Genomic DNA, 20,070 nt, shown 5'->3' with positions numbered 1-20,070 from the left:
GTGGTGATAGCCAACGCTGGACGGATATAGGGAGTTCGAATGGTGTTGTGGAAGGCCATGAGTAGGTTGTTGCTGCCCGGGGACGCTGTCCACATTGAATGCGCCCTCGAGATCCTCTTGCATGTGGTGGCGGCGACCACGCGAAGTCGCAGCACCCCCCATTGATACACTACGAGAGAGCGAGCTACCTGACGACGAGTAGTGGGCAGGGCTTAAAGGGTACTGCTGGTCATCATCCATGATCTGGTTAAGGCGAGGCTGCCTCGAAGGAGACTGGTGAATGGTCGGGAGCTTATTACCTGAGACACCGGTTTGTGGAGGTGGCCCCTGGCCGTAGATGTAGGACGACGCCTGCGCAGCGGACTGGGCCGCCTGGGCCGACGAAGAGAGGGCGTCGTGACTCTGAGGAGGGTTCCAACGGGGGAGGTCGAAGTCGTCGTTCGTAGACATGTAGGCCAGAAGTTCAGGTTCCGACATGAATTATGAATGACACAGCGTCTAGTGGAGAGATACTTCTCGTCGTCGTGGGCGATGAGCTCGGGTACGTCGTCGCTAGTGTCGGGGGCGGGCAGCTGGCGGATGGTGGTAGACAAGAGAGAACCTACAAGTGACGGCGTTGGCGTGAAGCAGGGGAATCAGCTTGCCGATCGCGCGCTCGGCGAGGCACAGGCACTTTGCGGACGTAGCAAGGCAACACGGCGAAAGAAGCCTTCATCGATACCAGAAGATGACGATTCCAACGGATTTGACACCCTGTACTTGTGCTTTTATTTTTACAGATTGACCGCAGCCGACGACACATTCACCCCGTTGCTCGCTCAGATACCATCAGCTGCGTTCCTTAGCCCAGCCCAGTCTGCCAGCTCTAAATGTCATGCCTGTGAAGCCCCGGTCTACGCATTACCCAGTGGGTGGCAGACACGGACGTGGCGAATATCATCATACAACCTGGGACGCTGGCAGATGACCGGTATCTTCCAGAGATTTCAGCGCGTCCACCACAGCCCTCTCCACCGCCAAGATCAATCGAGGTCCGTCGCCGAGTACCATGAACGACGGAGGTACGTCAACTGACAAGAAAATCTGCTTTCTGAACCGTCGAGCTGCGATAAAGAGGCCGGTAAAATTACCGTCCGCATGGTCAGTATTCTGCACATGCTTCTCACATAACAATGAGAGGTGCTTTACCAAGACGCTGAGCCATCGAGAAAGAGACGTCCGAGCTCGAGGACCGGTAAAGTGTGGTTGCCGCGCCAGGTCCCGCAGATGCCTTGAATGTCAATGAGTTTTTTGTCCCCTCGATGATCGCCTAGGTGGTCTTACGCTCGTTGGAGGCATTGCACAGGTCCAGTCCCTCGTAAGGGCCCCGCGAAGCGGTGCAAGCTGCACGTTCTCAGCTGTCTCTTCCGTGCTGCCGACCCATATCATGTACGACCCCACAAGCTGCGTGACTTGCAAAGCCAACGGAGGAAGAGACGGATCCGCTGGCGGAACGAACCTTGCGTGTACGGACACACTCGGCTTTCGTGCTTCCGACGTGTCAGCAGACATGAGAATCGAGAGTAAGGACGAGCCCATCAGGCGCTCAGCTGGATACACGCTTGTTCTGGGAGGAGATACAGCAGCCACTACATCGATTCACAAATATACAACTACAAGCATGTTACACGGGCCCTTTGGTAATTGTGTGCGCATTCCACTCAGACATCACAGTGCGCTGGCACTTTCCGCCCTTATGAGGGTCTTCAAATGTTGAATGACTGCTTCTTGGTTGCTGCACTTCTTATCTAGCCTAAAAGTGACACAAGTAGCCACGATGAATGAGGCACGAATATGAACCAATTCAGCGAAAAGGACTCACTGCATTACCTGGGCTTCAAGGTCTCGAACTTGGATTTCCAATTCATGGATTCGCTCCTGCTTCTTGTGCGCACTCTGTTCAGCAGTTCTTTGCTTTCTTTCCAGCTTCTCAATTTGGTCGGGAAGGATGCTCAGCGCGGCGAGGTGCTCGCGCACAGTTTTGTGCTGCATACCGGAGGAAATCACATAGTCATCTGACTGTCCTCTGGCAGGTGATGCTCGGACATCGAAGGGGTTCTCCTAGAAATCGGTAAGTCTGGTTACGTGGAAGCACCGATTCTCGTACAACTTACAGAATCACTCTTGAAAATTCCTGCATGTCCGTTCAGAGCCGATCCTGAACTTTCTTGGGGATCTGGATCCTCTTGTAAGAGTTCGGACACTTGGAACGACGACGACGGCGAATCAAGGTGAGTATCCCGGACAGGGCTGCTTTGAGGCGGTGTCAGCATAGCGTTGCGTGCATACTCGGACTTGCTGGCATTGCCTGGTCTATAACCAGCAGCTGAGAACTCTCCTCTGGGCAGTCGCGCAACAGGTCGCGGGGGAGAAGTCCAGAATTCTTCTTCCGAGTCTATCTCGTCTTGTAGCGTTTTCGCTGCGGTTGAAGACGATGCAGAGCGTGCATCAGGTAATCTTTCGTTGACACTACCAAAGTGGTCATTGAACGGCGGGTAATAAGGGCCGCGGTCAATAGTGGGTTTCAGCGAGCCTGCGGACCGTCCTGACAAGCCGGAAGAGGCGCGTTCTCCGCGTTTGGTAGGAGTGATAGACGCAGCAGCGAGTCCTGCCTTGATAGCTTGCATACGCTTGCTTCTTTGCTTGGGGGTCAGTGAGGATGACGGGGTCTTCGGCTCGTATGCGACACGCTTTGCAGGTGTCTGGGGCTCATCTGAGACGGGGGTATACGAGCGTGGCCGCTTCTGGCCAACAGCGGATCCGCCAACCATAATATTGCTTCGAGTCTGGAACATGGTGTTGTCGCCAAACAGTCCTGTGGTCCTTTGAGGAACCAACCTGGCAATTGTGCGGACGAAGCTGACGGTCAGCCAGAGACTTTGATGATCGAAGACGCGTGTCACACAACAAAAGAGGGCGGGCTTGCGAGTGGGAATGCGATTCCTCAATGCCCTACGAAGAAAATGACCTTGAGTACCGGTGCATACCTCAACCATCGGGTAGAGAGGATATACTCACTGACCTAGATATGTAAGAGTGTCGCAGACGCTCTTTCAAGCTGAGGTTTCAATCTTAGATCTTAGCACTGAAATCCCTTAAAACGTCTCTCAGCCGGTAAATGAGCTGCTGGGGGAACGTGAGTGGGTGAGGATGAGGGTAACCAGGAAAGTTGAACATGCTTCCGCGATCCTACTTGAAGAAGAATGTAGTTCACACGGATCCTTCGTGAATGTTGAGCGCCCACGAGCAACTTGCGCTTCGTTCCGCTCTTCCGCTGTCTGTCTGCTCCTCGGCCTCTTACGAGCACGGCGGCAGAGCAACCTATGCTTTCAGCTCTCAGACACGAGGCGCGAGCATTTGCCTCCTCACTATGGGTCGCTGCACGCCCCCGCTATGCCACTGCCGCCGCGACCGGTTTCGTTCCGCCTGGTTCGGCCGATATGGTCGCGGACGGTCCTTCGAGAGTGGGGCGAGTCAAGCCTGAATCGCCGAATACATTCACAGGTCGCGCGGACTTCTACGATTCCGTCGACAACCTCGAAACTGCGATCACGTACTCGCGCCAGGCCCTCAAGAAGCTGCAGCTGCTCCCGCTCCCGCAGTTCGCCCTCCAGGCCCTCCCGCCCGCGCAGCCGGCGTGGAAGACGAAGAAAGGCCTCAACGGCATGATCTCGACACGGCTCACGCCCTCCCGCTACTCACGGCTCATCAGTCTTCTGCAGCAGCTCGATGAGTACAAGCGGATTGCCACCGTGGCAGGCTACGGACAGCTCGCAGACTCAATCGCGCATGTTCTCGAGGTGTTTGAGCGTGAGGACAAAGAGGCGTACCTCGCGCGCGGACAACGCAAGCCAGTCCCGGTTGACGAGTTTGGCAGGACATACGCTATCGGTCGACGGAAGGAGAGTCACGCGCGTGTCTGGATCATCCGCACCAAAACACCAGAGGCGGAACCCGTTTCCACTCCTGCTCTGGAGGCTGCCGATCCAGGGCTCAACATGCCCGGCTCCATACCGAGTTACACCACTTCTACTCAGCCTGCACCAAAACAAGTTCCGGCTACCAAAGTTCTAATCAATAACACTCCCCTGGCGGAATACTTGTAAGTCGATACGCTGTATGCATCTTCGGCTGGCCTAACTCAGTCATCCTCAATACAGTGCTAGCCCTTCCGATCGTGAACGTGTTCTTCGCCCACTCTCACTTACTGGCTTGCTCGGTGCCTTCAATATCTTTGCCATCGTGCGCGGTGGAGGAACAACCGGCCAGGTCGGAGCAATCAGTCTAGGTCTCGCAAAAGGTGTACTAGCACATGTACCCGACGTCGCCAGGATATTGCGCAAGGGTACGTCAACATACTTTCGGGTTCTCTTTCCTTAGCTGATTTCTGTCTGCCAGCCAAACTGCTTAGGCGTGATCCGAGAATGGTTGAACGTAAAAAGCCTGGTCTGGCAAAGGCTCGTAAGGCCGTATGTATATGTGCACCTCTTTTCTCGGTCGCATATGCTCATGCAATCCACGATAGTACACCTGGGTCAAGCGCTAATTGCACCCGCGCGTTCAATATACTGTGCTTTTCTACTCTAATATCGTCGTGCTTGGTTCTGTGCTTTGAAGTGGTTGCTGAGTAGATGGTATACGTTTTTGCGTACGCTAGATAAAAAGGACACTACTCTGAACGAGCCCGCGTCACCGAAGAGGCCGTAGAACACGCATTTTAGCGCATACCAGCATCAGAACCTCACCGCAATGTCTAAGTGAGGAAATAGTAATAGTAACAAAAAGATATCGTATACAAACACGTAGCAAGAAAGTGCAACAAAAGTCTGGATAGTATGTCCAACATGAGACAGCTTACTATTGGAAAAACAGCTGCTGCACCTCGCCTTGTGAGAATGGCAGATTGCAAGCGGGGCATTTGCGCTGTCGACTCTGGATCCGCTCGTTGACACAGTTCCTGCAGAATGCTGAGGAGTAGAGTTAAATACCATAAGGTCGCTGGAAAGAAGGAACAGACGCACAATGCATACACTTCGTAATGACTGTGTTCCGCATGTTCATCCTACAAGTTGAACACTTGAGAATCGTCTGCGAGACGAGTATCAGATTCAACCCCAGCGAGAATACCTTCCCTCGAATACGCACCATACACTTCTCCACCTCCCCCTGTAGCTCCGACTCGCGGACGCTAGTACTCGACGCATGGTTGTTGGCAGACGCCTTAACTTTCGCCGTATGCTTCTCGGCCTCTTTCTTCTTCTTGAGCAGCACTTCCTCTTGCTTGATCAGCTCCTGCCGCTTTCGACCGACGTCCTTGAGCGCATCCTTGTAGACCACATCAAGCTTAGGAGACAAGTATCAGCCGAGGCTTCGAGTGTAGAACACGTGAAGCCTACCTCCTCGGCCCGTTTGCGCGCGTCTTCATAACGCATCCGGTACTTTTGGAGCTCGCTCGACGCAGAATCGATCTTTACTTTGAAGTCCGTACTCTGTGTCTCAAGTATAGCGACTTCTCTGTCATAATCATGCTAGAGATTAGTCAGTAAGCAGTTATCTCGTCAGTCGGAAGCATTGCACGCACGACTCGCTGCGAGTTGAGCTTCTCGGACTCGGCAAGCTTCTCTAAAGACTTTGCCTGCTTCTCTACGGTGCGCTTCAGTGATATATTCTCCTGCTCGCAAGCATTCTTCTCCTTTGTGACGCTAAAGTATTTCGCGTCCGCCTTGGCTTTCTGCAATTGCAGGGTCAGGCTACGAGACATTGTCGTAATAGTGGCCAAGATACGTACCTCTGCAGAGATTTGCTTCATCTTCTCCTCTATCGAGGTGAGGTCAAATATCTTGCTCTTCAATTCCTTGTCAAGCGTCTCCCAAGCAGAAGACAGCCTGTCCAGTTCAGCATACAGGGAAGTCTCGGCCTACATTATGGTCAGGATACCCGCTGATATTCGCGTGATAGTTGTGCGCACCTGTTCCTGCTGCTGTTGCTGCAACCTGAGATTCTCAATCTCAACCTCCTTCTGCTGCAGCTGTGCGGATAACATTCTAGCATCAGGTGATAATGAGCCACCATAGGTGGACTTGTACCGCGCCAGCTCTTTCTTCGCTTCCAGGAGTTCTGCTTTGACTTCGCGAACATCGGTGTCATCCTCGGCAGCTTTCAGACGAGTCTCGGCGGCACTGCAAAGACACCACATTGCGTCAGCGAGATTCGTGCGAGGTAGATATCAGACTTACACCAGCCGTACTTTGACATCGTCCAAGTAGGAGCATTCTTCATCCGAATACTTGAAGAAGAAATTCATGAGGTCTTCGTCATTGGCCTGCGCAGCGTGACGAGACTTTAGCCGAGCTACTTCAGATGATAGTGCCATTATGCGATCCTACATGTGCTCTGAGTAAACACTTCAAGCAGAGAAGGCGTGAATATACTCACCATGCGCGTCTCTGCGAGCTGCTTGTATTCATGTAACGCCTGCGACTTGGACACATCTCTTCCCTTCCGCTCCTTGAGCTCTGCATCTCGCTGGTCGCGCTGTTCTCGCACACGCGTAAGCTCGGTTTCTCGTCTTGAAATCACCTCCCCTAAATCGTTCTTGGTCTTCTCAAGAATGGTCTTGCATAGTTGTGAGTCATTGTCGGCCGAAAGGCAGCTCCGTACTTACGATATGCTGCTCCTCAAACTTTTTCCTCGTCGTCCTCAGCACCTCGAGCTCCTTCTGAAGCGCAGAGATCTCCTTTCGGTCGTCCTCTACCATTTTTGAGAGTTGGCTCGTATGCTGCATAAGTGATTTCCAATGCGATGTCTCCTGTATTTGCGCCTCGGTGGCTGCTCTTGCCTAGTAAAGTCAGCCTTCAACTTCATGCATGGCCTCAACTTGAAGACGAACATTGGCTTGGGCACTGACGAGGTCGAACTGCAATCGCCGATTCTCTTCCAATAGCGCGTCTATCTTCTCCCTACGGAACTCAGCCACGCTCTCCAACTCAGCAGCATCCGATGGCTGATCACCATTGATGACTGCTTCTGCGTTAGCCTGGCAGACTTCAGTTCAATCAGGACCCTGACGTCTCGAGCGACTAGCTTACTATCTTTGGTGACCCTTGTGGGCTCTGTGAAGGCTCGCTATTTTCGGCTTTAACCATCTCTTTCAGCTCCTCCTTCACCCCGCCGTCCTCGTCTAACGATCGAGACGAAGTATTCAAAGCCGCCGCCGCCTTACTCTGAAACCGATCCAGCCGTCTCTCAGCAGCACTTAGCTGCTCCTGATATCGCTCCTTCTCCATTTCGGCATCGCGTAATCTCGTCTGTAGTAGAGATACCTCTGCACGCAACGAAGCACACTGGGTATGAATATAAGTCATAATTGAATATGAATCGAGCAATTACCGACCTGTGTCTGCGCCTCCAAACATCTCCTATGGCTCTTATCATGAAGAAGTTGCGACCTTGCCTCGCCTCCTACTCGAACGAACGCCGCGACCAGCTGCTCAGTCGCATGCATGCGACTCCGCAATTCTTGGACATAGTGTGAAGGCTCAGGCTCCGACGAGACATGCAAGGTCAAGTTGAACACATCTTTCACAGACAAGACCATGAAATGATAGAATTTAGAAGCAAATAGCGGAGCGTACCATGCGTGTCGACATCAACATCAGGAAGGTCTTCGGACTTGGCCAGTGAACGGATTGTTCCAAGTACCTTCAAACGGAATAAAACATACGCTCCATTTTCCATTGAAGTAAACCAACGCACCTGTGCCCAAGTTGCCTCGAGGGCCGCTAAGGCCGCTTCAGTGGTATTCCTTCTGCGTTCGAGCTCAGCTATCTTGACCTGTCTCCGGTCGTTCTCGCGGGAGTAGTGCTTCATCCGCCTGTAGATGGCGTCTTTCCTGAACATCTACACTGATGTTGAACACTATAACATACGGTAGCGGGTATATGTCTTCACCTCAAGGTTGTCGCCATCCTTTGGCTCGTCCGTATCTCCGTTCACGGTCGCCACCGGCGAGTCTTGACCAACCGAGAGAGCCCTCTTCTTCGCCTGTACGACATCTCCGTCTTCTGCTCTTGGACGCTTTCGTGACTCCATATCGTGGTATAAATGAAAGATGATAAGTTAAGGTGAGAGTGGTGGTGACAGCGACAGTCAGCGTCGAAAGGAGGTCAAACTATTCAGACTCCGATGCCTTTCTTTGGATATGGCGCTTACGCGAGACGTTTGAATTTTCTGCTTTTGCCTCCGCTTTTTTTTAACTCTATGTAGAAAATAGCTCTCCTTGACGGCAAAAATCTGACAACGAAATGTCGTGTGCAGAAATGCGGCAGGCTCCCAGACGCGAAATAGTTACAGGAGGAGATTCCCATGCATCACGTGGCATTCACGTGCAAGCGCGCGGTATCGCGGACCACGGGCGCCTGCAGTAAACGCGTCTGCTTGCTGCTTGCGCTCACACATGGATCTTTCAGATATTTCTTCAGAATTCGTTGTGGAGGAGAGCGGGTCTAGGCTCCTCTCTGAGTCCCTTGTTCATCCATCAAGTTCATTGAGAAGTTCTAGCGAAAGGCATGATATAGGTGACCTATCGCTCTCGGAGCTGTCCTTGGACGACCCGCCACATTCCCCGGCACATCGCCGTCGACCGTTCAGTCTACTAGCGCAGCCGAGATCTCAGGGACTCAATTCTTACAGAGAAAATGAGAGTGCTGTTGCAGGAGAAGGTGAAGAATACCCTGCGATGAACGAGACTATGACAGCAGAAGAAGCCGAGAAAGCAAGACGAGCCGCGGGAAAGACGCGAGAGGAAAAACTTCAGAGTGACCTCTTCATCTTGAAGAAGCTCAATGCCGCTTTTGACACCTATAAAGAAGCCTTGCGAGAGACAAAGAACAGCACCGAGGTATGCATCGTTTGGCATTCCACTGAGACGATCACCCTCACGTGGATGTCCAGCGGGTTGCAGACCGACTTGTCCATACAAATGCCCTGCTAGATAAATACGTGAATATCCTCTCCAAGTCCGAACGCGCTACGAAACTCATTTTAGACGAACGATGGCAAGGCGCCGCAGCAGTGGGTTGCTTTCCCCAAAACGTCCTGGCGTGTTCTCCGTTCATGGCTTTGGACAGGACGAGGAGCAGCTCGAGCGCGAAGCACACGAAGAGATGGAACGCCTGCGCCGCGATGAAGAAGAGCGCACACGCCTCGCTCAGCTCGAGAAAGAACGAGAGGAGCGCGAGGAACAAGAGCGTCAGGCCAAGCTTGAGCGCGAGCGGATAGAACGCGAGAAAGTTGAGGCCGGCAAAGCTGCAAGCCGGGGCAGCGGTGTGCGTGGTGTGCGAGGCACTAGAGCATCGATGCGAGGTATGCGGAACACCACTCGAGCAGGTATGCTCTCCTGCAGTGACCCGGCGGTGCTAGCTCTTCACTTACCCGCTTTCGTAGCGTCGGCAACTGCGGCTCGAAGTGGTGTCTCACCGTCAGCTGGCTCGTCCGGCGGCGGTATCCCCGTTAGACGAACCACTGCGTCGTCTGTGTCAAGAGGAACTGCTTCTGCCCGTCCGAGTGGCATCGCACGCAAGACATAACTCGCCCAGCCCGGTCCAGATGTCCACTCGGTCTCGCTGCGATAAGGGCATGTCTTTTTGTCCGTGGGCGATGTAATATATACAAGATTGGTCCGTGGCGAATTAGTCAATACATACACTGTGCAGAATGGCATAAACTACGAAGTCTAAAGCGAATAAGTACGCAACAGCGTCGAAGGAGCGTATACAGTACAATTGAATACTAATTGGTTATAGGTGTCACAGGTGCAAGTCCACGATTTTGGGCGACGCGGCTCGAGGTGTTATCGACTGCATTCACAGCAAGCCCTCTGAAGATACCGCCCACAGCGAGAATCAACAACCAACAGCTGAATACCAGCAGCCTGGCCTCCTCACCGGCGGGGCTCCTCTCGAAGAGCAGCGAACGCCAGCCCTTGCGCGCCGCATCGGGGTGTCCACTCGGGCGGAGCTCACACACCGTCCGCCGTGTCATGCGCCTGCCGAAGCCGCCGAAGCGGTACCAGCTCTCGCTCGCGAGCAGGCCCACAGGGATCCCGTGCGCATCGCGAATGGGCACGTACCGGCCCTGTTCAAGCACGCGCGGCGCTGTGCTCGTCAGGCTCCGCCGCAGTGCCCTGCTCGACTGCAGGAACGCGATCTTGAAGCGCGCCAGTCGTGGGTTGCTGAGTGTGATGCGGACCGCGCCCGCCTGCATGCTCTCGTCCCCGGGCACTTTGACCAGTGCGAGAGACAGCGTGCGCAGTTTTGTGAGACTGCGTAGCGTTCGCGAGAATACATCCTAGAAAGGGGATTGGATGAGTAGGTCAATCCAGCCTTCATAAAGGTGATGACTACTTACTAAGGCGAAGGACGGTCTGGAGGTACAACTGAGGTCAAGGTTTTGGAGCTGGGGGCAGGCAGAGGCGATGGTGCGGAATACGCCGTTGGAGTCGTAGCCACTCTCGAGTGAAAAGGAGATGGTGAGGGAAGTCAGGGAGCGAAGGCCGACAAGCATGCTGGAGATAGCCAGGGGAGTGAGTTCACGGAGTGCCATGGCGTCTGGGAGGATCAGCTCTTCCAGCGTGTGGGATAGTGGCGATGATGAGAGTTGTGTTGAGGGGTTCTGCAGTCCGAGAGCATTCAGTGGGTGCCCACGGATTCCAAGTTCTCGCAGATGGTCGAGCCGACCGTTGAACACACGAAGCTTCGGCAGCGCTTCCGGAGACAGCTGCGAGAGGTCGAGGCGAACGCGCTTGAGACTGAGTTCCTCGATGGCCGGGTGGCGCTCAAGGAACTCCACCAGGAGTTGCGACCCTTCGTGGATGTGCTCCTGGAACCACACTGGGGTGAGGGAGAGCTTCTGTAGCCTTGGCCAGTTGCCCTCAAGCAGACGAGCGGCGAATATCGGCTCATCCCATTCACCCTCAATGGCAAGTGAGCGCAAGTTCGGTGACCGACGGATAAGCATATCCCAAATACGGTTATAGATTATTGCATTCTCTGTCGTGTGACCATCAGCACTCGAGGATAACTCCCGGGGGCGGACTGCAAGTACTGACCCATGTCGGAGAGGTCATATCCAGCAAGGTAGAATGTCTGCTTGAAGTACAGCGTAAAGCTTTCCAGGTCGTTGAACGCGAAAAGCTAGGTGATCCCCAATGAGTAAGGCCAATCTAAACGGACAAGCAATCTACTCGCCTCGCTCTTGGGGCTGGGCATTAGGTGTATGAAGCTTACGCCGAGATTCTTCAAGTTCGGACAGCTGACGGAGGCTTCGTCAGATAGCGAGGACGACCCAGCCAACATCAATAAACTCACCAGCTCCGCAGTTCCGTCCACATCCACTCCTGCGGCAACGCCGCCGCTGCATTCCAAGTAAATGTGCGGAGTGCGTCCATGTGCTTTGCACACTCGGCGATGAGTTGCGATACGGTCGCGCACCATTCGGCGGACTCCTCGTAACCAGCCACTTGAGTGTCTGAGACATGGTCGGGGTATACAGTGAGTTCCAGGACATGTCGCGCGAGCTCGGGGGTATCACGGAGCATCGTGAGGGCATCTTTGCATTGTGCGAAGCCCTCGAGCCGCACCGAAGCGTATAGCGTCGACATGACTTTCGGGTACAGGACCTTCGACTGCGGCAAGCGGGGGAATTAGCGTGGGGTTCGTGGCGCCGCCGGGGGAAGACTCACAGTCATTGCCAAGCACAGCTTCTCGGCGCGAGTTGGAAGATATTCCGCGATGTCAAGCAGGATCTCTCCTGGGAGCAGCTCGAAAGGTGCGCATTGTTGTTTCTCCTGGGGCCCGCCAAAAAGTCCGGTGTTGAAGAGCTTTACGTAGCTCGCTACACTTGTCATTCAGGGGACGAGGGCGGGAACGACGCGCAGACGCTGCCGTAAGTGGAGACTAAGATGCAGTAGGGACTTAGAGGATAGGATGGCGGGATAAAAAGCAGTGACCATCGACAGCACTGCAATCTGCGTTTAAGTAGTAGTAGGTGGCAAAGGTTAGAGTTAAGCGCGGCTTGGGAAAGGGACGGAGTATGGGTGGCGCTGTCGATCTCACAATACAGATCTCCTTCGCCCGATCGTAGGTATTTCAGCACACAAAACCATGTCTGACAAACGATATAGCATCTAGATCATATAGAGAATACAAGCTGCTGCATTATTTAGTACCTGTACGTGCAAAGTGTATCGAGCAAGCATTTTTTGAGTGGGCGTCCATGAGTGGTGATGCGTTGGCAGGTGTGATTACGGGAGCCGGACGATACGTGTAAAGCCAAAGATAGCATGACAGCAAAATTTAAGGTGAAAAAGTTCGATCAGGACCTGACAATCCGTCAGCAGTGCGCTCACAGCAATTGAAACGGTCGAGCCAGCGAAGCTGAAACGGTCCACGCACATCTTGTACTGCACCGTCATTGGCTGAACGTCAGTCGGACCCTTGTATGATATGGTAATATCTAGATCGCGAGGATTGCGGGCGTTTGGGGCACAGCTTAGTTCACCGGAGACTTCGTCACTACTAGCGACGGCCAACGTGTCGGGCGTATAGAAAACAGTTTGCCTAGGTTGCTGGTAAGTCACAGCTGTCAAGCTTACAAACTGCATATACACGTACTTCCAGTGGGTATACTTGGCGTGAGGACCGGTCGAGAACCTGACGGGCACCCGGCAGCCGTTGAAAGAGATGTCAAACCATGCCAAGAAAGCATGCACATCTATGGCGCGTTAGCTAACACTCGCATGTGACGACTGAAACACGGCATACAGTCATCTCGTGTAGCTTTGAGCGTGAAGGGTGCTATAAAGGTGAGGTCTTCCTTCTTCACGGTGTTGATATTGACGTGCTATATAAACGAAGCTATTTCAACGACTGCGGCTGCACGCGAGAACAACCTGGACATGCCTTGATGAGACAAGGATCGGTAACGACAGCCTTTAGCTCGACTGTGTCAACCAGTGGCTCTCGGAGAGCAAGGTCCTTAATACATGAGTAGTCAAAGCCATAGACATTATCCCAGACTAGTACAGTATGAGTAATTGAAGAAATCTTGAGATAGCTAGATCGCTTACAGTTGATCTTCTCCTCCTTGTATTCCATGTCCTCGATAGCGGCAAGATAGAGGGTAGCTTCGTCGGGGAACAAGAGCCCTCCAGGCTTGAGGTACTTGTCACGGGCGACAAGGACGGTGTCGAGCATAGATTCATACAAGAGGAAGTATCCCATCCATTCTGAGACGATAATATCGAACTCCTTGATAGGCAGCTCGACTTCCTCGAGCTTACCTTTGACAAGGGTGATGACTGTGGAAATGAACGATTGGATGAAGGCGATGACAGACCAGAAAGTTAGACTGACCGTCTGCAAAGCCGTTGGCCTTGATAATTTTTTGCGCCTGGTCGATGATGTTGGACATGTCAATCTACGACACAAGAAGAACGTGAGGACGAATTGAACATGAATGACGATATGATTACGCACACCAACGACATGCTTTGCGCCAGCTTTGGCGGCAAACATACTGAGAATACCAGTGCCGCATCCGACATCAAGAACGGTTTTACCCTTGAATAAATTCGGGTTGTTCAAGATCGCGTTACGGTAGGCACCAGTGCGGACAGTGTCCTTCAACATCTCTTCGTGAATACCTGCATAGACGAATTAAGATAGCTCAGTACAACTTGGCTTCCATCGTGCTTACCGAAGTGTGCATACGAGTCCGCGTAGCTGTGACACCAAGATCATGCTTCAGTATAACCCGACCTTACAGAAGCTCGTCACAAGAGTACTGACTAGTCACGAGACGTCATGTTGTCGGGCATGGATGCGTTGATATTCGCGGTGGAAGGGCCTGCGTCAGCCATGGGGTCAAAGATCAGAGACTAAGGACAGTTGTAGGAGGGCAAAAGAAAGGAAGAAGACGGAGGTGAGCTGCGTTGGACGAGGCGGGTCTGGAAATCTTGAACGCGATCTCAAAAAATCCCGATCAGCCTATGGGCGTCTGTTTGCACGCGCTTCTGTCTTTTTCCACGTGCATGTCGCGTGGCCTTGCCCCGCAAGTGGCCCGCAGACGTTTGCTTCCGCAGTGACCAAATCCGCTTGACATGAGCTCCAGTGTACGGCCGAGGGGCCAATATTTATCCAAGCCTGTTCCTAGTACCGCCCGCAGCCTTGCCTTGCCCTCAGGCGCGGCTTCGATCCGGAGGCCCCTTGCATATAAACCACCATGATCCTCGACGGTGACAACCACAACCACTCTTCTTCAAACAACATGGTACGCCCAGCCTGGCATATCCTGGAGCCTGCAGCATGCTAATGTTTTGTGCAGAACAACACTCATGATGGACCGCCGTCATACAACTCTGTGGTGACAAGGGAGATCAGAGGTATGCGTTCATCTCTCTGTCCTCCTCAAGCTAACATTCAACACACAGGTCCAGGACCGTATGAACAGAGCGACGCAAAGGATGTCAAAGTCCTCTCACCGCAAAGACCGTCGTCTGCCAAGGATAGCCTGACCGCAGGCTCTCCGTCACCTGGAAGAGGCCCAACCATGCCGCCGACGACAGTGTATAATTATGTCAACCCAGAGACCCACGAAGTCATCGCATCCCTTCTCCCACCGGACCATCCACAGATGGTCTGCTTGCAGCAGGGTCACGCACCACAGACTCGATACGGCCTCCTCGGTAAGTCTCCCCGAGCGTACCTGCTGCGGTCTGCTAACCGTGTATCCGCAGGTGTTCTTGCCGCCGTCTTCTGGTTTCCTCTCGGAATCGGCTTATGCTTACTAGACAAGCGAGTCAAGTGCGAGAGATGTGGCCTATTAATCGACGACGGCTGCGGTGTCTGCACCATCTAATCTTCGTCCTATTTCTTTTGTATCTTGAGCCGGTCTACCCTGGTCATATCGCGATGATACCCCATTGTCTAATAATCATACTGCCATCAGAATATTATCACTGTTGTGTCTCGCTTTCGATGTATGAGATACTTAGCTATGTTCGTCCCTAAATAGTGAATACAAGAAGTTAGACGCGAGCGGTAGCGACGCGCGCTCCGCCTTCATCAAAGCCGGAAAGACCAAGCGCGACTTGCTCCCGACCACTTCACCTTGCTGATGATTCAGCGGCTCTCACTGCGGAGAGTACACCTCAGCGCAACACTCTTCCGTCATGTCCGCAAAATACACGCCGAGTCCAACGTGCTGAAAGAGCTCGAAAGTAGAGGGCTAGTCTCCCAGGTTTCGAGGTGAGCCGCAGCCTTCGCGCAGCAGCGGAATAATTGAAACTCTGAAGTCCAGAGAAGCTGCGTCAGATTATTGCTCAGCCGCAGGTCGTGTACAGCGGGATTGACCCGACGGCGAAATACCTCCACGTCGGACATCTCCTTCCGCTGCTGTGCCTCTTCCACTTCAAGCTGTGCGGGCACCGTGTCATTCCCCTTGTCCGTACCTCCAATGACTCCTCTGATGCTATCTTGGCTGACTCTGTGCAGATAGGCGGTGCTACAGGGCTCGTCGGTGATCCCTCTGGCCGCAACACGGAAAGGCCACTCGCAGAGTCTGCCGTCGTCGCGACGAATGTCGACCATCTCGTCACGGGCGTTAACAGATTCTTCGAGGGTGCCATAGCGTATGCTAAGAAACGCGTCGGCTTTGTGGCAGACAATGTCACTGCGCCAGTGGTCATGAACAACCTGGACTGGTTCAAAGGCATCGGTCTGCTCCAGTTCCTGCGCACCGTTGGCATCAACGCGCGCGTGAACACCATGCTAGCCCGGGAGAGGTATGTACGCTCTGCTTCGTCTTGTGCCCTGTGCTGGATGCTAACGCTACCGCGTAGCGTACAAACCCGGCTCAACTCGCAACAAGGCATCTCCTTTACCGAGTTCACGTACCAGCTCATGCAGGCGTACGACTACCTGCACCTGCACACCCAGGAGGGCTGCAGCGTCCAGGTCGGCGGCTCGGACCAGTGGGGCAACATCGTCGCGGGCATCGACCTCATCAACCGCATCGCACCCGACGTCCAGCCCGACGGCAGTTACGCTGAGAAGGCGTTCGCGCTCACAACTCCACTGCTCACGACACCATCGGGCGAGAAATTCGGCAAGAGCGCAGGGAATGCGGTCGCGCTGGATGCCACTGTAACGAGTGTCTTTGACTTCTACCAGGTTTGTTCCTCCTTGGCGGTTCCGTCGACTGACCGTCAGCTGATCGCTTCCACAAGTTCTTCCTGCGTGCTCCGGACTCGCACGTCGGCGGGTACCTCAAAATGTTCACGCTCCTGCCTCTCCCGCACATACAAGAAGCCCTCGAACAACACCAGCAAAGCCCGGAGGCACGCCTTGCGCAGCGTCTGCTCGCAAGCGAGGTCACTGAGCTCATCCATGGCGGTGCGCGGCTCCCTCCCACGCTCCGAAAGTCCTGCTATACTGACACCGATTGGCACGCAGAGCACGCGTTGCACAAGGCGCAGGTCGTGACAAGCCTTCTGTACGAGAGTGATTATGCTGCTATCAAGACCGACGACGTCCTGCACGCACTCGAGGGCGATCCGCGTTTGAAGCGTTGTTCGCGCTCAGAGCTGCTTGAGACTCCTGTCGTCAAACTGTCTGCGTCACAGGGTCTGGTAGCTAGTAATGGTGAGTCTTTTCCATTCTTCTCAGTCAGCAGGTCTGAAGCGTGTCCTGCAGGTGCCGCACGCGACCTCGTCAGGAACAAGGGCCTGTATATTAACAGCCAGGTCGTGCCAAACCCTGCATACATGCTCAGTGCGGACGACCTCATCGACGGCCGCATAGCCATTCTCAGTGCCGGGACAAAGAAACGTCTTGTGTTGGTCACGAACGAGGCATAGCGTCGTCAGTGTGTGTTTCGTGGTGGCAGCACCAGAGAGAATGACCAGAGGGTATCGAATAGTAGCGAGGGCTAGTGCAGGAAAAGTAGCGAGGTCCAAGAACCACGTCCACATCATGGTCAAGTTAGGGTCTATGCAGGCGGCCCAGAGTCAGGGTGCCTAATCTACACGTATCGCACCGTAGAGCCTCCGTACAGCCCAGTACGCCGCGAGGAAGCCAATCGTCCCTGCAGAAGGCGTGTCACTTCTGAATGCCGTGATCACGGAAAGAAATGTCTCACCCGTGACAAGGAAGTCGAATAATACGATCAAAAGCAGGTAGCCCAAGTACAGGCATGCGCTTTGGAAGGAGCCGAGCGACAGGCGCGAGGCCCAGTAGAACAGGCCGTAGGCCAGAAGCCAGAACGCACTGCCTCCGCCTGTTAGGAAGGCGCGCCAGTGCCACCTGGTACCCCGGTTAGTGCAAGTCCACGGAAGTGAGCTGCAAAAGGGAAGAAGCATACCGGTACTCTTCTGCGCAAAGAAGGAAGTAGGTGAACAGGATCGAGACGGTCGCAGTCGTGAGCGCCGTGACGCCGGCTGTCAACGCAAGGAAGCCGAAGGCGTAGTACGCCCGCGATGCGAAGAGGCTGGACATCACGAAGTACAGCTCAACGAATGCAGCACCTGGAACATGCGGGTAGCGTCAGGCGGGGGTCGCGACCGCAGGCAGGGGAAACAACCGACCGAAGGGCAGGATGCCGGCAAACAATGTCGAAGCCTGTTTCGACGGCGATCAGCACACGTGCCGCAATGAAACACTGTCCGATTACTAACCCATGGTCGCAGATACCACAGTACCGGAGGTATCTGTCGCGGAATGGGGTTGACTCGAACGGGATGCCTGATAGCCTGTGCACATGTAAGCGGATGCTGTAGCAGGATCCAGAAACGGGGTGCTCGTACCCCGTGCTTAGAACCGAAGTAGGAGCCAACCGCGGACAGTGGCGCAGAGATGCCGAACCAAAGGAGAGCAATCAGTACCATAGTGCCTTAGAGGCAGGGTGAGAAAATCGTCACTACAGTTCAGAGAGCTTGCACAGCATACCAAAGGGCACAGCACCGGACGATCCGGCCGTTAGCAGGAGAAAGTTGAGGAGGAACATCACGGAGAAGACGATGCTGCGGTTCGCGTTAGTGAGCAAGCATACAACGCATTACTGAGACGTACGTTGGCAAGAGCACAGCTGTTAGGAAAGTATTTTTGCGTTTGTTAGTGCCTCCTGTAGATGCATAGGCTCGGGAAGAGAAGTATCCTCCAACACTGCCTAAGATTTAGCGGCGAAACTATGCAGCAAATCCTCTGCTTACCACCCGAAGAATGTCCAACAAATCATCATGACCGTAGCGAGCGATCCCCGATTAGAAGGTGACAGGAAACCAAGTAGGGCAAACACTGCACAGCGTGAAATCAACACTTGAGCGCAGCAGCAACCCTACCCCAGGGATACGTACCAAGCGTCACTGCGACCATTGCACTGAGCTGTGCGCCGTTACCGACGAGCACGGACAAGGTCATAGTATGCTGCGGTGTGCGGAAGACTTCTCCGTGGACTAGTTTCCAACCCCAATCTTCCTGGACGTCTTCCTGCGATAAGAATGTTACGGCAATCCAGTAAGACGACAATGAAGGAATGGTCTCACACTCAGGTCTATCGCATTGTAACGACTGATCTGTAGAGAAATGAGTTAAGTAACCCATACGCGGCTGAAATAAAGACGAAGCTTACATCTCGCGAAACGGTTCTCAGAAGGATCATGGACACCATCACGCAAAGGAAGACAACAATAACCAAGGAGTTGATTAAACTAAACCAGTGGATGCGCTGCCATTCATGCGCATTAGTAAGGCATATGCTATAAAGGGCTATTTTGTTTGTACTTACAGGATCGAAGATGTGAAGGTAATTGTCCCATCTGGTTGCCCAAGGAGTATCAGATTCCTGTGTGCTGTCGACATTATGTGTCCGAAGAAATGCTGAGATAACATACGTTCCACATCACTCGATACGAATATCGTATCCTCGTCGCCGACTCCTCGCTTAGAATCAAAGCGGGGCCACTGTCAACGGCGTTGCAGTCCGGTTCGGCGTCCTGATCTCCTCCGAGACTCGACGGCCATACCAGCACACCGACTACTCGATAAACATCTGGGCGGGGGCTGTGATACCTGCAAGAGTACTGTCAGAACAGCAAATAGTACAAAGACAGCAGAGCTGACTTGAGCACGATGTCATAGTGGTTATTAAGCGCGGGCGTCTCGGCGAATTCATCTTCATCATTTCCGAGATTGAAACCCATGTCAAAGAATAGGTCGCTGGTCTTTGGGTCATACTTCAATTCGGCGGCGGGAAGGCCGTCTATCAGCCAGTTCAACGCGTAGTCCTCCCGTATCCGGTCATTGATAAACTTGGCGCCCCCCGCTCGGATGAGTTTACGGCACAGCGTTTGACATGTCGCATTGTCTTCGAGCATTTTGATCTGAACGTCTGTAAAGCTGTGTGCTTTGCATGCAACCAGCGCACCAAGAGCTCACGTTGTATGGCGAATTGAAAATTCTGTCTCCAAACAAGATGGATCCGAGAGATTCGGCTTGTTTCTTTGGCCCATCATGAGGTTGGCAGAAATCAAATCCATCGTTGTAGTAGTCGTCTGGAGTCGACGTCGGTGTCGCGCTCAGTCATGGGCACACGCAGGATATAAAATGGATAGCGTACAGTTTATCATGGATTTCTGATTCCGAAAAGGGTCAGTGATCGGAGAAGAGGATGCAGGGATGGGTATACGCACTATCTTTGCATTGTCACTCCCCGCAAGCATCGGAGTGAGTGCGTTTACCAGCAAGTTGACTTGATCGCCTGCATGATAGTCATGTGGCGCAGCTCCCGGGAGGTAGAACGCGTGCGTGCAGAGCACGAGCGAGGAGAAGACTGCACAGGTCTGGTACCAGCGGTTCACAAGACCCATGGTGCCGAGCCACTGCGTCACGCGACGACTTGCGGTATTCTCGAGTACGTCTTAGGAATGGTCGTCCGCAAGGCTGCGGTGCACAGCGTCGGCGTAGAGAAAGGCGGTGG

At 53.6% G+C, this 20,070-nt stretch overlaps 7 protein-coding genes across 7 annotated transcripts; 1 reads left to right on the top strand and 6 right to left on the bottom strand.

Moving 5' to 3' along the window:
- Window positions 1–939: 939 nt before the first annotated feature.
- On the bottom strand, window positions 940–1,551 carry PHACADRAFT_97648 (uncharacterized protein; the record flags this gene model as incomplete). The annotated part of the gene is made up of 3 exons (XM_007397048.1): window positions 940–1,070; window positions 1,189–1,270; window positions 1,324–1,551. The coding sequence occupies 3 exons, from the start codon at window positions 1,549–1,551 to the stop codon at window positions 940–942; spliced, it is 441 nt and encodes a 146-aa protein (XP_007397110.1).
- Window positions 1,552–1,622: 71 nt separating this feature from the next.
- PHACADRAFT_258248 (uncharacterized protein) lies at window positions 1,623–2,983 on the bottom strand. Its single transcript, XM_007397047.1, has 3 exons — window positions 2,154–2,983; window positions 1,862–2,100; window positions 1,623–1,792 (listed from the first exon to the last, which is right to left on the bottom strand). Exons 1-3 carry the CDS (start codon window positions 2,832–2,834, stop codon window positions 1,708–1,710), a joined length of 1,005 nt encoding a protein of 334 aa, XP_007397109.1. The 5' UTR covers window positions 2,835–2,983; the 3' UTR covers window positions 1,623–1,707.
- A 351-nt stretch (window positions 2,984–3,334) lies between these two features.
- On the bottom strand, window positions 3,335–8,162 carry PHACADRAFT_258246 (uncharacterized protein). The gene is made up of 19 exons (XM_007397046.1): window positions 7,990–8,162; window positions 7,795–7,938; window positions 7,674–7,740; window positions 7,433–7,617; window positions 7,128–7,382; window positions 6,929–7,075; window positions 6,704–6,877; window positions 6,475–6,654; window positions 6,276–6,421; window positions 6,008–6,218; window positions 5,828–5,956; window positions 5,621–5,770; window positions 5,436–5,567; window positions 5,185–5,382; window positions 5,061–5,127; window positions 4,565–5,006; window positions 4,438–4,508; window positions 4,200–4,384; window positions 3,335–4,141 (listed from the first exon to the last, which is right to left on the bottom strand). The coding sequence occupies exons 1-16, from the start codon at window positions 8,128–8,130 to the stop codon at window positions 4,897–4,899; spliced, it is 2,436 nt and encodes an 811-aa protein (XP_007397108.1). The 5' UTR covers window positions 8,131–8,162; the 3' UTR covers window positions 3,335–4,141; window positions 4,200–4,384; window positions 4,438–4,508; window positions 4,565–4,896.
- A 1,005-nt stretch (window positions 8,163–9,167) lies between these two features.
- Window positions 9,168–12,079, bottom strand: PHACADRAFT_185339 (uncharacterized protein). The gene is made up of 7 exons (XM_007397045.1): window positions 11,780–12,079; window positions 11,529–11,722; window positions 11,325–11,451; window positions 11,147–11,231; window positions 10,447–11,087; window positions 9,484–10,386; window positions 9,168–9,426 (listed from the first exon to the last, which is right to left on the bottom strand). Exons 1-6 carry the CDS (start codon window positions 11,942–11,944, stop codon window positions 9,829–9,831), a joined length of 1,770 nt encoding a protein of 589 aa, XP_007397107.1. The 5' UTR covers window positions 11,945–12,079; the 3' UTR covers window positions 9,168–9,426; window positions 9,484–9,828.
- A 166-nt stretch (window positions 12,080–12,245) lies between these two features.
- PHACADRAFT_258242 (uncharacterized protein) lies at window positions 12,246–13,947 on the bottom strand. Its single transcript, XM_007397044.1, has 10 exons — window positions 13,887–13,947; window positions 13,795–13,820; window positions 13,575–13,741; window positions 13,452–13,515; window positions 13,166–13,396; window positions 12,999–13,114; window positions 12,861–12,939; window positions 12,711–12,810; window positions 12,492–12,656; window positions 12,246–12,418 (listed from the first exon to the last, which is right to left on the bottom strand). Exons 1-10 carry the CDS (start codon window positions 13,901–13,903, stop codon window positions 12,412–12,414), a joined length of 972 nt encoding a protein of 323 aa, XP_007397106.1. The 5' UTR covers window positions 13,904–13,947; the 3' UTR covers window positions 12,246–12,411.
- Window positions 13,948–14,364: 417 nt separating this feature from the next.
- Window positions 14,365–16,833, top strand: PHACADRAFT_29627 (uncharacterized protein; the record flags this gene model as incomplete). Its single annotated transcript, XM_007396481.1, has 10 exons — window positions 14,365–14,367; window positions 14,422–14,479; window positions 14,528–14,782; window positions 14,834–14,900; window positions 15,168–15,344; window positions 15,392–15,880; window positions 15,938–16,268; window positions 16,325–16,739; window positions 16,764–16,770; window positions 16,791–16,833. 10 exons carry the CDS (start codon window positions 14,365–14,367, stop codon window positions 16,831–16,833), a joined length of 1,845 nt encoding a protein of 614 aa, XP_007396543.1.
- PHACADRAFT_258239 (uncharacterized protein) lies at window positions 16,800–20,043 on the bottom strand. Its single transcript, XM_007397043.1, has 18 exons — window positions 19,784–20,043; window positions 19,711–19,726; window positions 19,530–19,645; window positions 19,215–19,474; window positions 18,986–19,163; window positions 18,880–18,936; window positions 18,724–18,819; window positions 18,638–18,667; window positions 18,449–18,581; window positions 18,305–18,389; window positions 18,165–18,257; window positions 18,042–18,115; window positions 17,900–17,985; window positions 17,771–17,845; window positions 17,681–17,714; window positions 17,458–17,620; window positions 17,236–17,399; window positions 16,800–17,181 (listed from the first exon to the last, which is right to left on the bottom strand). The coding sequence occupies exons 1-18, from the start codon at window positions 19,958–19,960 to the stop codon at window positions 17,114–17,116; spliced, it is 1,905 nt and encodes a 634-aa protein (XP_007397105.1). The 5' UTR covers window positions 19,961–20,043; the 3' UTR covers window positions 16,800–17,113.
- Window positions 20,044–20,070: the final 27 nt, after the last annotated feature.

The sequence above is a fragment of the Phanerochaete carnosa genome (genome assembly GCF_000300595.1).
Source record: "Phanerochaete carnosa HHB-10118-sp unplaced genomic scaffold PHACAscaffold_6, whole genome shotgun sequence".
NCBI classification, from domain to species: domain Eukaryota; kingdom Fungi; phylum Basidiomycota; class Agaricomycetes; order Polyporales; family Phanerochaetaceae; genus Phanerochaete; species Phanerochaete carnosa.
The sequence above is the reverse complement of the archived record's forward strand: the minus strand, read 5'-3'. Positions and strand labels throughout refer to the sequence as shown.